The sequence below is a fragment of the Cheilinus undulatus genome, linkage group 14, assembly GCF_018320785.1.
Source record: "Cheilinus undulatus linkage group 14, ASM1832078v1, whole genome shotgun sequence".
Taxonomy (NCBI): Eukaryota; Metazoa; Chordata; class Actinopteri; order Labriformes; family Labridae; genus Cheilinus; species Cheilinus undulatus.
In genome coordinates, this window is record NC_054878.1 from 3,440,205 (window position 1) to 3,452,605 (window position 12,401).

At 35.4% G+C, this 12,401-nt stretch overlaps 1 protein-coding gene across 1 annotated transcript in view; it reads left to right on the forward strand.

Moving 5' to 3' along the window:
• The window catches only part of stxbp6l (syntaxin binding protein 6 (amisyn), like), a 34,149-nt gene extending 22,025 nt beyond the window's left edge, over positions 1–12,124 (forward strand). Inside the window, exons 6-7 of the mRNA XM_041804806.1 lie at positions 6,691–6,848; positions 11,991–12,124. Coding sequence (XP_041660740.1) covers positions 6,691–6,848; positions 11,991–12,014 — 182 coding nt within the window. The 3' untranslated portion in view covers positions 12,015–12,124. The remainder of the gene's footprint in view (positions 1–6,690; positions 6,849–11,990) is intronic.
• The last annotated feature ends 277 nt before the right edge of the window (positions 12,125–12,401 follow it).

Sequence of the window (12,401 nt, forward strand, 5' to 3'; positions counted from 1 at the left end):
GGTTCAGGTTGTATCCTAAATCTGTCCGTCCATGGTTCAGGTTGTATCTTACATCTGTCCGTCCATGGTTCAGGTTGTATCTTACATCTGTCCGTCCATGGTTCAGTTGTATCTTACATCTGTCCGTCCATGGTTCAGGTTGTATCTTACATCTGTCCGTCCATGGTTCAGGTTGTATCTTACATCTGTCCGTCCATGGTTCAGGTTGTATCTTACATCTGTCCGTCCATGGTTCAGGTTGTATCCTAAATCTGTCCGTCCATGGTTCAGGTTGTATCTTACATCTGTCCGTCCATGGTTCAGGTTGTATCCTAAATCTGTCCGTCCATGGTTCGGGTTGTATCCTAAATCTGTCCGTCCATGGTTCAGGTTGTATCTTACATCTGTCCGTCCATGGTTCGGGTTGTATCCTCCATCTGTCCGTCCATGGTTCAGGTTGTATCCTAAATCTGTCCGTCCATGGTTCAGGTTGTATCCTCCATCTGTCTGTCCATGGTTCAGGTTGTATCCTAAATCTGTCCGTCCATGGTTCAGGTTGTATCCTAAATCTGTCTGTCCATGGTTCAGGTTGTATCTTACATCTGTCCATTCATGGTTCAGGTTGTATCTTACATCTGTCCGTCCATGGTTCAGGTTGTATCCTCCATCTGTCCGTCCATGGTTCAGGTTGTATCCTAAATCTGTCCGTCCATGGTTCAGGTTGTATCTTACATCTGTCCATCCATGGTTCAGGTTGTATCCTCCATCTGTCCATCCATGGTTCAGGTTGTATCCTAAATCTGTCCGTCCATGGTTCAGGTTGTATCTTACATCTGTCCATCCATGGTTCAGGTTGTATCTTCAGTCTCTCCATCCATGGTTCAGGTCACATCCTGCTGATCTCTCTAGCTGCTCTCTCTCCTCGTGCGTCTCTCTGTTTGTTGTTTTTGTCACTGGTCGTCAGCACAAAGATGTCTTTGTGTCAGCGCTCACATCACAGCACGCTGCCTGTTTTTGGAACAATGAGTAGTCTTTGGCAGGAGCGGCGCCCATTGAACCCTCTGATAGCTGTCATGACGGAGACAGTACCGAGTCAACACCACCGAGTCACAGGTCAACAGTCACCTCAAACGACCTGGGAGGAAGAGTGAGGAAGTGAGGAACATGATGATGGTGTCTCTGACCTGGAGATGATGACAGTTCATGACAGCGACGGTAATGATAATGGTTAATGAGGTTAGTATGGTGATTATAGTGAAACCATCAAAACCATAATAACCATCATCAAAGCTTACTTTGCTGTTGCTATCGACTCTTGTTTTGAGCATCTGGTTCCCCCGGTGCCTGACTAGCAGCACCTGTGAGCATGGGCCCTGCTACAGTGGTCAGTAGGTGTCTGCTGCAAGAATCGGCATGCCACGTACTGAAAGTTCGAAACAAGAGTCAATAGCTACAGCAAAATCAGCTGTTTGGCATTAGCAGAGAAGATTTGGCAAATTTTTCATGGGCGCAACCCACATACTCAGCTCTGCTGCTCATCCCACAAATGCATGTTCCTTACAAATGTGGCATCATTTAAAAGGGTAATAAACAGGCTTTCCTTCCTTTTTTTTTTTTTTTGCTAAGTTTAAATGTGTATATGGGCCATTCTACCGAATTGGTTCAAATTGCTGTCCCACAATGAAAATCATATTTTAAAAAACAATGAAGTGTTCAGACCTTGCATACATACTAATATCATGTTATGGTCTATTTTATCACAAGACATTAATTGAGATACCATTAAATTGAATATATAAAAAATTCTCTTTTATATATCATTTTCTATCGGGAGGTGGCTGTCTCAACCTCTAACTCCTAAATTTCAATTCATGAAAATAACATTTAAATGATTTTTGAGAATATCCTAAATATTTTATTTTAATAGATCTTTTTGATTTCTTTTAAAGGGAAATTTAGATTTTGAGATTGATTTTGTAGATTTTTTTAAAATTAAAATTTGTTATGTAAAAAATCCTGTCCCAAGTTTTCATGTCACTACCGAAACACAAAGAGTTTCAGCCTGTAGGCAGGGCTTGGTTTTAGCCACACCCCCAGAAATTTCACCAAGAAAAGACATTACCTTCCTGTTCATCCATGGCCTCATGGTGAGTAGTTAGTTTACAACATTTTAAGTACATGCCTTCCAAAGTCTAAAAATCAGTGTGTGGTTTTAAGGACTGTCACTACCAAACACATAATTTCTGCAATTAAATAAGCATTTTTGATTTTAATGCTTAATGTTGTGTTTTCTATCTCTGTACACATGTTCAAAACTGTGTTTGGTAGCCACGTTGTGCCAAGCATTGTTGAGTTATGCTAAAAACTAGCATAAAATATCACTACCGAAACAGTCACAAAACATATGAAAAGGTTTTGGTTGTGACATGGTGGTTTCAGTAGTGACAATATGATGTTCATTTTTGATTAAAGTAAGTCTTACATAATATAATACATAGATACATATGTCATAAATAGATAATTCTGATTTAAATTTTATTTTATTTTATATTTAAGGAGAAATAAAACACCAAAATGGCAAGAAGTCAAGCATAGAGACTGAGAGAGTATAGGCAAAGAGTTAAGAATGACCCAGTGAAATACCAAGAATATTTAGTAAAGGAAAGAGAAAGAAGTAAGAGATGGAAGGAAGAAATTTCCTTTCCTTTCTTTTCATTTCTTTTTTATGCTCGTTAAGCAGAGAGTCTGCCTTGAAAGACCAAAGTTTAAGTTACAAAACTTTATTTTGGTTAAATGTTTGTTACAAAAAAAAAATTTTGCACATCATTGTTTACAATTTAGGAACTCATCGTTTTGAAAAAATAAGCTTTTCTTTCCTTTTTTATGCTTGTAAAGCATATACTAGTGCATCTCAAAAAATAAAAATATCATGAAAAAGTTCAATATTTTTGTCCCTCATGTCATAAAGGTAAACCCATATATTAAATAGACTCATTGTGACTCAATGTTGATGATTATGGCTTACAGAGAAGAAAACCCAAAATTCAGTGTCTCAGAAAATGAGAATATTGTGAAAAAGTTTAATATTGTAAAGTCATGGTGTCACACCCTAATCAGCTGATGAACTCCAAACACCTGCAAAGGTTTCCTGAGCCTTTAAATGGTCTCTCAGTCTGGGTCAGTAGGCTACACAATCATGGGGAGGACTGCAGACTTGACAGATGTCCAGAAGACAGTCATTGACACCCTCCACAAGGAGGGTAAGGTCAAAGGTCAGTGCTAAAGAAGCTGCTTGTTCACAGAGTGCTGTATCCAAGCATATTCATAGAAAGTTGAGTGGAAGGAAAAATTGTGGTAGGAAAAGGTGCACCAGCATCAGGGAGAACTGCAGCCTTGAGAGGATTGTCAAGCAAAATCCATTCAAGAATTCGGGGGAGCTTCACAAGGAGTGGACTGAGGCTGGAGTCAGTGCATCAAGAGCCACTACGCACAGACCAATCCTGGACATGGACTACAAATGTGGCATTTCTCGTGTCAAGCCACTCCTGAACCAGAGACAACGTCAGAAGCGTCTTACCTGGGCTGTGGAGAAAAAGAACTGGACTGTTGCTCAGTGGTCCAAAGTCCTCTTTTCAGGTGAAAGTACATTTTGCATCTCATTTGGAAATCAAGGTCCCAGAGTCTGGAGGAAGAGTGGAGAGGCACAGAATCCACGTTGCGTGAAGTCCAGTGTGAAGTTTCCACAGTCAGTAGTGATTTGGGCTGCCATGGCATTTGCTGGTGTTGGTCCACTGTGTTTTCTGAAGTCCACAGTCAATGTTGCCGTCTACCAGGACATTTCAGAGACCTTCATACTTCCTTCTGCTGACAAGCTTTATGGAGATGCTGATTTCATTTTCCAGCAGGACTTGGCACCTGCCCACACTGCCAAAGGTACCAAAAACTGCTTCAATGACCATGGTGTTACTGTGCTTGATCTGACCTGAACCCCATAGAGAATCTATGGAGCATTGTCAAGAGGAAGATGAGAGACTCCAGACCCAACAATGCAGATGACCTGAAGGCCGCTATCAAAGCAACCTGGGCTTCCATTACACCTGAGCAGTGCCACAGGCTGATCGCCTCCATGCCACACCGCATTGATGCAGTAATTCATGCAAAAGGAGGCCCAACCAAGTATTAAAGGCATAGAAATTAACATACTTTTCAGAAGCCTGACATTTCTGTGTAAAACATCCTTTTTTAATATTCTTATATAATATTCTAATTTTTTGAGACACTGAATTTTGGGTTTTCTTATCTGTAAGCCATAATCATCAACATTTCAAGAAATAAAGGCTTGAAATACTTCACTCTGTGTGTAATGAGTCCATATAATATATGGGTTTACCTTTCAGAAACAAGTGACAAAAAATATTGAACTTTTTCATGATATTCTAATTTTTTGAGGTGCACTAGTAGTCTGCCTTGAGAGACAACTGTTTAATTTGCAAAACTTTATTTTAATGATTGCACCTTACTGTTTATACTTAAAAATGTCATGCAGCGATGCCCTGCAGTGTTGAAAGCATGGTTTTGTTAAATGGTTGTCACACAAAAGAATTATTTCATTGATAATTAGACATTATTGTTTGTCATTCCAATAAAAATTTCATATGGACGATAAACCATTGTTATTGATTTAATGTTGAATTAGTATGTTTCATTGGTTATAATACATGTCAAAAGTTAAAATATAACAAAAAGAGTTAAGTGATTACAATGCCACTCTCAAACAAAGTACAACTGTAACTACACCAACAGTATGGTCACTACTGAAACAGTGCAGTCACTATCGAAAAACAGCTGTTTTAACAAAAATAAAATGTATTGAATCATCAACCCACATTTTATGATAATGGTTGGTTAAGTGTATGTGTACTTTAAGCAATGATGAATTATGGAGTCAATATGATCAACTTTATACATTTTACAAGGAAAGATAGTGTTTAAATTTTGGTACATTTAGAAAAAATAAATATTAAATTCTGTTAAAAATGTATTTAAATTGATTTTGATGCAGAAACCATATAATACTCTGTACAGTGGGGAACAGAAAAAAAATGAATAGGTTAATATAATTATTTTTATTCTAATGTAATTTTGTGTTTCGGTAGTGACAAATTTTAGGAAAGGAAAGATATTTTGGAAAAGTTAGAAAATACAGTGTGAAAGTTGACTGTTCAATTACTAGATATGTGCCCCTTAGATCTGGTGTAACATGAATATGGTAAAAGTTTTTCCCAATTAACATACAAATTTCACAAAAATTCCAACTCAGAATTTGAACCAATTCGGTAGAATGGCCCATATATGTGTACTTTCACATATATTTTGGAAGAAAAGTACAAGTTCCTAGGGCTTTAATTAAAAACATTTTTTCCATACAGTGACTTCATGGCTGTTGCCCCAGCTGCAGCTTTATTTTGGGGTTTGAAATGACAATGAATTCTATTTTTTATATGTACTGTAAATGTATTAAACTAAGTAGAAGAAATTAATTTATATCATGATATTTTTCTCAAACAGAAATGATAAAGCAGACACAAAAATCTGCCTGTCATGTCATTGACACTTAAAGAAATAATAAAACAAAATAAAAACGCTGTAGTAAACATAGCAGGCCAGCAGATGGTGCCATTAGTGTCTCTACTGACTTTTTATGATAAAGTCTATGATAAAGATTTTTAAATCTTCTTTGTTTCATGTTTATAATGAAATGATTAAATAGTTCATGAGTCTTTGTTACCATTTTCATTAAACTTTTTCTCCTCCAACTCTTAATAACAGGATATCTGCTTTAGTTGAACAGACCCACCTATGAGACTTACAGTATCAGGAGCTTCACTGCAGAGAACCATCAGGGATAGATACATAGATACTTTAATAATCTTCAAGGAAAAGTAGATGTATAATTTAATTGTCCTCTAAAGTACAGCAGATGTAGGCATTTACATTTTTTACATTCCCATTGGTTCAGATGATTTCCTGTTCTTCAAGTCTTTCGTTAAAACAACAAAACAAAAGAATCAGAATTGAGAAAACAAAAACTGGACCCACTTTAAGAGTTTTGTGTTTCAGCTTTCCAATGCTGTCATTGAAATAAAAAAAAAAAAACTGTGAATGGCTTGCTTTTGCTTTCTCTGGTTAAGAAAACAACAACAACAACAACAACAACAACAACAAAAAGAGTTTCTCTGGATTTTTGAGGCTGGAAATGGAATGGACTGAGAGTAAACGGGAATGTTACATTTTCTTTTCCTCCTTTTTTCCTGAAGAACAGAGAAGGAGACAAAAATGATGGTTTGTTTCCAGGTTTTTGTCTTTTTCTGACCCCAGTTTATTCTGAGTCTGGTTCCATCATGGCCTGTTTATTTCAAACAGTGATAGGGAACGAGTGAACATTAAAGTCCAGCAGCCGTAAATACACTGAGTAGTCTGGCTGGTGCTGAGCTAAAGCTCCCTGACATCACGTCCTGTTGGGACATTCCTGTAATGAATTTATGATGGATTCTAATCACTCTGTCTCCTCTTATCATGAACTCTCCTCCATGTTTTTATCAGTCATGTTTCTATTCTCAGTGAAAATTCTCCTCTGACCAAAAAGCATTTCATTCATGTGCTCATTTTTTTTCCCCATGATGCTCTCTGTTCTGCTGTGTGTGTGGAAAGGACTGGCAGGACAGCGCGTGTCTCAGAGCACTGTGGGTAATGTAGTCCACCGGATGAACGTGGCTTTGGGGGAGAGAGGAGAGCGTCTGAGTCGAGCTGAAGATAAAACCGTGGACCTGATGCAGCGAGCTCAGCAGTTTGCAGACACCGCCCACAAGGTGAGGAATCCAGATCTTTATGTATTAATATTATTACTATTGAAATGATTATGATGATTATTATTATTCAGAGATGATGGCATTAAATGTCATAGTGGACAAGGTAAAAAAGGATCTTTAGTAGCCAGTCATCCTGTTATACCTCAATAAAAACTAACTAAAGCTGAAACCAGCATTTGATTTTACTAGCAACTAAAGCCAGAGTTAGATTTATAGAATACCTAAAGCCTGAGTTTGATGTAAAGATTAATTAAAGCCAGAGTTTGATTTAAAGATTAACTTAAGCCAGAGTTTGACGTAAAGAGTAACTAAAGCCAAAGTTTGATTTCAGACTAACTAAAACCATAGTTTGGTTTAAAGAGTAACTAAAGCCAGAGTTTGATTTTATAGAGTAACTTAAGTCAGAGTTTGATTTTATAGAGTAACTTAAGTCAGAGTTTGATTAAAGAGTAATTAAAACCATAGTTTGGTTTAAAAGAGTAACTAAAGCCAGAGTTTGATTTTATAGAGTAACTTAAGTCAGAGTTTGATTTTATAGAGTAACTTAAGTCAGAGTTTGATTAAAGAGTAATTAAAACCATAGTTTGGTTTAAAGAGTAACTAAAGCCAGAGTTTGATTTCAGACTAACTAAAACCATAGTTTGGTTTAAAGAGTAACTAAAGCCAGAGTTTGATTTCAGACTAACTAAAACCATAGTTTGGTTTAAAGAGTAACTGAAGCCAGAGTTTGATTTTAAAGAGTAACTAAAGCCAGAGTTTGATTTCAGACTAACTAAAACCATAGTTTGGTTTAAAGAGTAACTGAAGCCAGAGTTTGATTTTAAAGAGTAACTAAAGCCAGAGTTTGATTTCAGACTAACTAAAACCATAGTTTGGTTTAAAGAGTAACTGAAGCCAGAGTTTGATTTTAAAGAGTAACTAAAGCCAGAGTTTGATTTCAGACTAACTAAAACCATAGTTTGGTTTAAAGAGTAACTAAAGCCAGAGTTTGATTTTAAAGAGTAACTAAAGCCAGAGTTTCCTTTTAAAGAGTAACTAAAGCCAGAGTTTGATTTCAGACTAACTAAAACCATAGTTTGGTTTAAAGAGTAACTAAAGCCAGAGCTTGATTAAAGAGTAACTAAAGCCAGAGTTTGATTTTAAAGAGTAACTTAAGTCAGAGTTTGATTAAAGAGTAATTAAAACCATAGTTTGGTTTAAAGAGTAACTAAAGCCAGAGTTTGATTTCAGACTAACTAAAACCATAGTTTGGTTTAAAGAGTAACTGAAGCCAGAGTTTGATTTCAGACTAACTAAAACCATAGTTTGGTTTAAAGAGTAACTAAAGCCAGAGTTTGATTTCAGACTAACTAAAACCATAGTTTGGTTTAAAGAGTAACTAAAGCCAGAGCTTGATTAAAGAGTAACTAAAGCCAGAGTTTGATTTTATAGAGTAACTACAGTCAGAGTTTGATTTTACTAGTTACTAAAACCAGAGTTAGATTTATAGAATACCTAAAGCCTGAGTTTGATGTAAAGATTAATTAAAGCCAGAGTTTGATTTAGAGATTAACTTAAGCCAGAGTTTGATGTAAAGAGTAACTAAAGCCAAAGTTTGATTTCAGACTAACTAAAACCATAGTTTGGTTTAAAGAGTAACTAAAGCCAGAGTTTGATTTCAGACTAACTAAAACCATAGTTTGGTTTAAAGAGTAACTGAAGCCAGAGTTTGATTTTAAAGAGTAACTAAAGCCAGAGTTTCCTTTTAAAGAGTAACTAAAGCCAGAGTTTGATTTTAAAGAGTAACTAAAGCCAGAGTTTCCTTTTAAAGAGTAACTAAAGCCAGAGTTTGATTTTAAAGAGTAACTAAAGCCAGAATTTGATTTTAAAGAGTAACTAAAGACAGAGTTTGATTTTAAAGAGTAACTAAAGCCAGAGTTTCCTTTTAAAGAGTAACTAAAGCCAGAGTTTGATTTTAAAGAGTAACTAAAGCCAGAATTTCCTTTTAAAGAGTAACTAAAGCCAGAGTTTGATTTCAGACTAACTAAAACCATAGTTTGGTTTAAAGAGTAACTAAAGCCAGAGCTTGATTAAAGAGTAACTAAAGCCAGAGTTTGATTTTATAGAGTAACTTAAGTCAGAGTTTGATTAAAGAGTAATTAAAACCATAGTTTGGTTTAAAGAGTAACTAAAGCCAGAGTTTGATTTCAGACTAACTAAAACCATAGTTTGGTTTAAAGAGTAACTGAAGCCAGAGTTTGATTTCAGACTAACTAAAACCATAGTTTGGTTTAAAGAGTAACTAAAGCCAGAGCTTGATTAAAGAGTAACTAAAACCATAGTTTGGTTTAAAGAGTAACTGAAGCCAGAGTTTGATTTTAAAGAGTAACTAAAGCCAGAGTTTGATTTCAGACTAACTAAAACCATAGTTTGGTTTAAAGAGTAACTAAAGCCAGAGTTTGATTTTAAAGAGTAACTAAAGACAGAGTTTGATTTTAAAGAGTAACTTAAGCCAGAGTTTTCTTTTAAAGAGTAACTAAAACCATAGTTTGGTTTAAAGAGTAACTAAAGCCAGAGTTTGATTTTAAAGAGTAACTAAAGCCAGAGTTTGATTTTAAAGAGTAACTAAAGCCAGAGTTTGATTTTAAAGAGTAACTAAAGCCAGAGTTTGATTTTAAAGAGTAGCTAAAGCCAGAATTTGATTTTAAAGAGTAACTAAAGCCAGAGTTTGATTTTAAAGAGTAACTAAAGCCAGAATTTGATTTTAAAGAGTAACTAAAGCCAGAGTTTGATTTTAAAGAGTAACTAAAGCCAGAGTTTGATTTCAGACTAACTAAAACCATAGTTTGGTTTAAAGAGTAACTGAAGCCAGAGTTTGATTTTAAAGAGTAACTAAAGCCAGAGTTTGATTTCAGACTAACTAAAACCATAGTTTGGTTTAAAGAGTAACTGAAGCCAGAGTTTGATTTTAAAGAGTAACTAAAGCCAGAGTTTGATTTCAGACTAACTAAAACCGTAGTTTGGTTTAAAGAGTAACTGAAGCCAGAGTTTGATTTTAAAGAGTAACTAAAGCCAGAGTTTGATTTCAGACTAACTAAAACCATAGTTTGGTTTAAAGAGTAACTAAAGCCAGAGTTTGATTTTAAAGAGTAACTAAAGCCAGAGTTTCCTTTTAAAGAGTAACTAAAGCCAGAGTTTGATTTCAGACTAACTAAAACCATAGTTTGGTTTAAAGAGTAACTAAAGCCAGAGCTTGATTAAAGAGTAACTAAAGCCAGAGTTTGATTTTAAAGAGTAACTTAAGTCAGAGTTTGATTAAAGAGTAATTAAAACCATAGTTTGGTTTAAAGAGTAACTAAAGCCAGAGTTTGATTTCAGACTAACTAAAACCATAGTTTGGTTTAAAGAGTAACTGAAGCCAGAGTTTGATTTCAGACTAACTAAAACCATAGTTTGGTTTAAAGAGTAACTAAAGCCAGAGTTTGATTTCAGACTAACTAAAACCATAGTTTGGTTTAAAGAGTAACTAAAGCCAGAGTTTGATTTCAGACTAACTAAAACCATAGTTTGGTTTAAAGAGTAACTAAAGCCAGAGCTTGATTATAGAGTAACTAAAGCCAGAGTTTGATTTTATAGAGTAACTACAGTCAGAGTTTGATTTTACTAGTTACTAAAACCAGAGTTAGATTTATAGAATACCTAAAGCCTGAGTTTGATGTAAAGATTAATTAAAGCCAGAGTTTGATTTAGAGATTAACTTAAGCCAGAGTTTGATGTAAAGAGTAACTAAAGCCAAAGTTTGATTTCAGACTAACTAAAACCATAGTTTGGTTTAAAGAGTAACTAAAGCCAGAGTTTGATTTCAGACTAACTAAAACCATAGTTTGGTTTAAAGAGTAACTGAAGCCAGAGTTTGATTTTAAAGAGTAACTAAAGCCAGAGTTTCCTTTTAAAGAGTAACTAAAGCCAGAGTTTGATTTTAAAGAGTAACTAAAGCCAGAGTTTCCTTTTAAAGAGTAACTAAAGCCAGAATTTGATTTTAAAGAGTAACTAAAGCCAGAATTTGATTTTAAAGAGTAACTAAAGACAGAGTTTGATTTTAAAGAGTAACTAAAGCCAGAGTTTCCTTTTAAAGAGTAACTAAAGCCAGAGTTTGATTTTAAAGAGTAACTAAAGCCAGAGTTTGATTTCCTTTTAAAGAGTAACTAAAGCCAGAGTTTGATTTCAGACTAACTAAAACCATAGTTTGGTTTAAAGAGTAACTAAAGCCAGAGCTTGATTAAAGAGTAACTAAAGCCAGAGTTTGATTTTATAGAGTAACTTAAGTCAGAGTTTGATTAAAGAGTAATTAAAACCATAGTTTGGTTTAAAGAGTAACTAAAGCCAGAGTTTGATTTCAGACTAACTAAAACCATAGTTTGGTTTAAAGAGTAACTGAAGCCAGAGTTTGATTTCAGACTAACTAAAACCATAGTTTGGTTTAAAGAGTAACTAAAGCCAGAGCTTGATTAAAGAGTAACTAAAACCATAGTTTGGTTTAAAGAGTAACTGAAGCCAGAGTTTGATTTTAAAGAGTAACTAAAGCCAGAGTTTGATTTCAGACTAACTAAAACCATAGTTTGGTTTAAAGAGTAACTAAAGCCAGAGTTTGATTTTAAAGAGTAACTAAAGACAGAGTTTGATTTTAAAGAGTAACTAAAGCCAGAGTTTTCTTTTAAAGAGTAACTAAAACCATAGTTTGGTTTAAAGAGTAACTAAAGCCAGAGTTTGATTTTAAAGAGTAACTAAAGCCAGAGTTTGATTTTAAAGAGTAACTAAAGCCAGAGTTTGATTTTAAAGAGTAACTAAAGCCAGAGTTTGATTTTAAAGAGTAGCTAAAGCCAGAATTTGATTTTAAAGAGTAACTAAAGCCAGAGTTTGATTTTAAAGAGTAACTAAAGCCAGAGTTTGATTTTAAAGAGTAACTAAAGCCAGAATTTGATTTTAAAGAGTAACTAAAGCCAGAGTTTGATTTTAAAGAGTAACTAAAGCCAGAGTTTGATTTCAAAGTCGAGGCAGCCGTGACTCATTTCCTCCTTGTATTGATCAATCACAGTTCCTTTCCTGACTGTGATGAAGACATCGTTGTCATTGACCTGTTCTTCTGTCGTGTCTCGTCTCCAGCTGGCTCTGAAATATTCAAAGTAGCGAGTCTTCCAGGTCGCTGTAACGTGGGCCCTTGACATCTGATTGAGTCCTGACCTCAAAAAAGACTTGACATGAAGAACCATAAGACGACTTGGAGGCTTCACACCAACACCTAACCTCTAACCTTTGATTGGACATCTCTGCTTGTGTTAACACATCTCCTCGTCCTGGTCCTCCTACGGCGCTGAGTGAGGGGAGACTGAGGAGGACGGAGGAGGCTGTACGATCTGAGCTGAGTGATGTTCTAATGTTCTTTAAAGCTCATCTGTTCCTCTCAGTGTTTAACTGACCTCAGATCAGTGAGAACCTCTGATTTATTAATGTTCCACTGTTCTCTATGGTTCTATGTTCCTCTCAGTGTTTAACTGACCTCAGATCAGTGAGAAC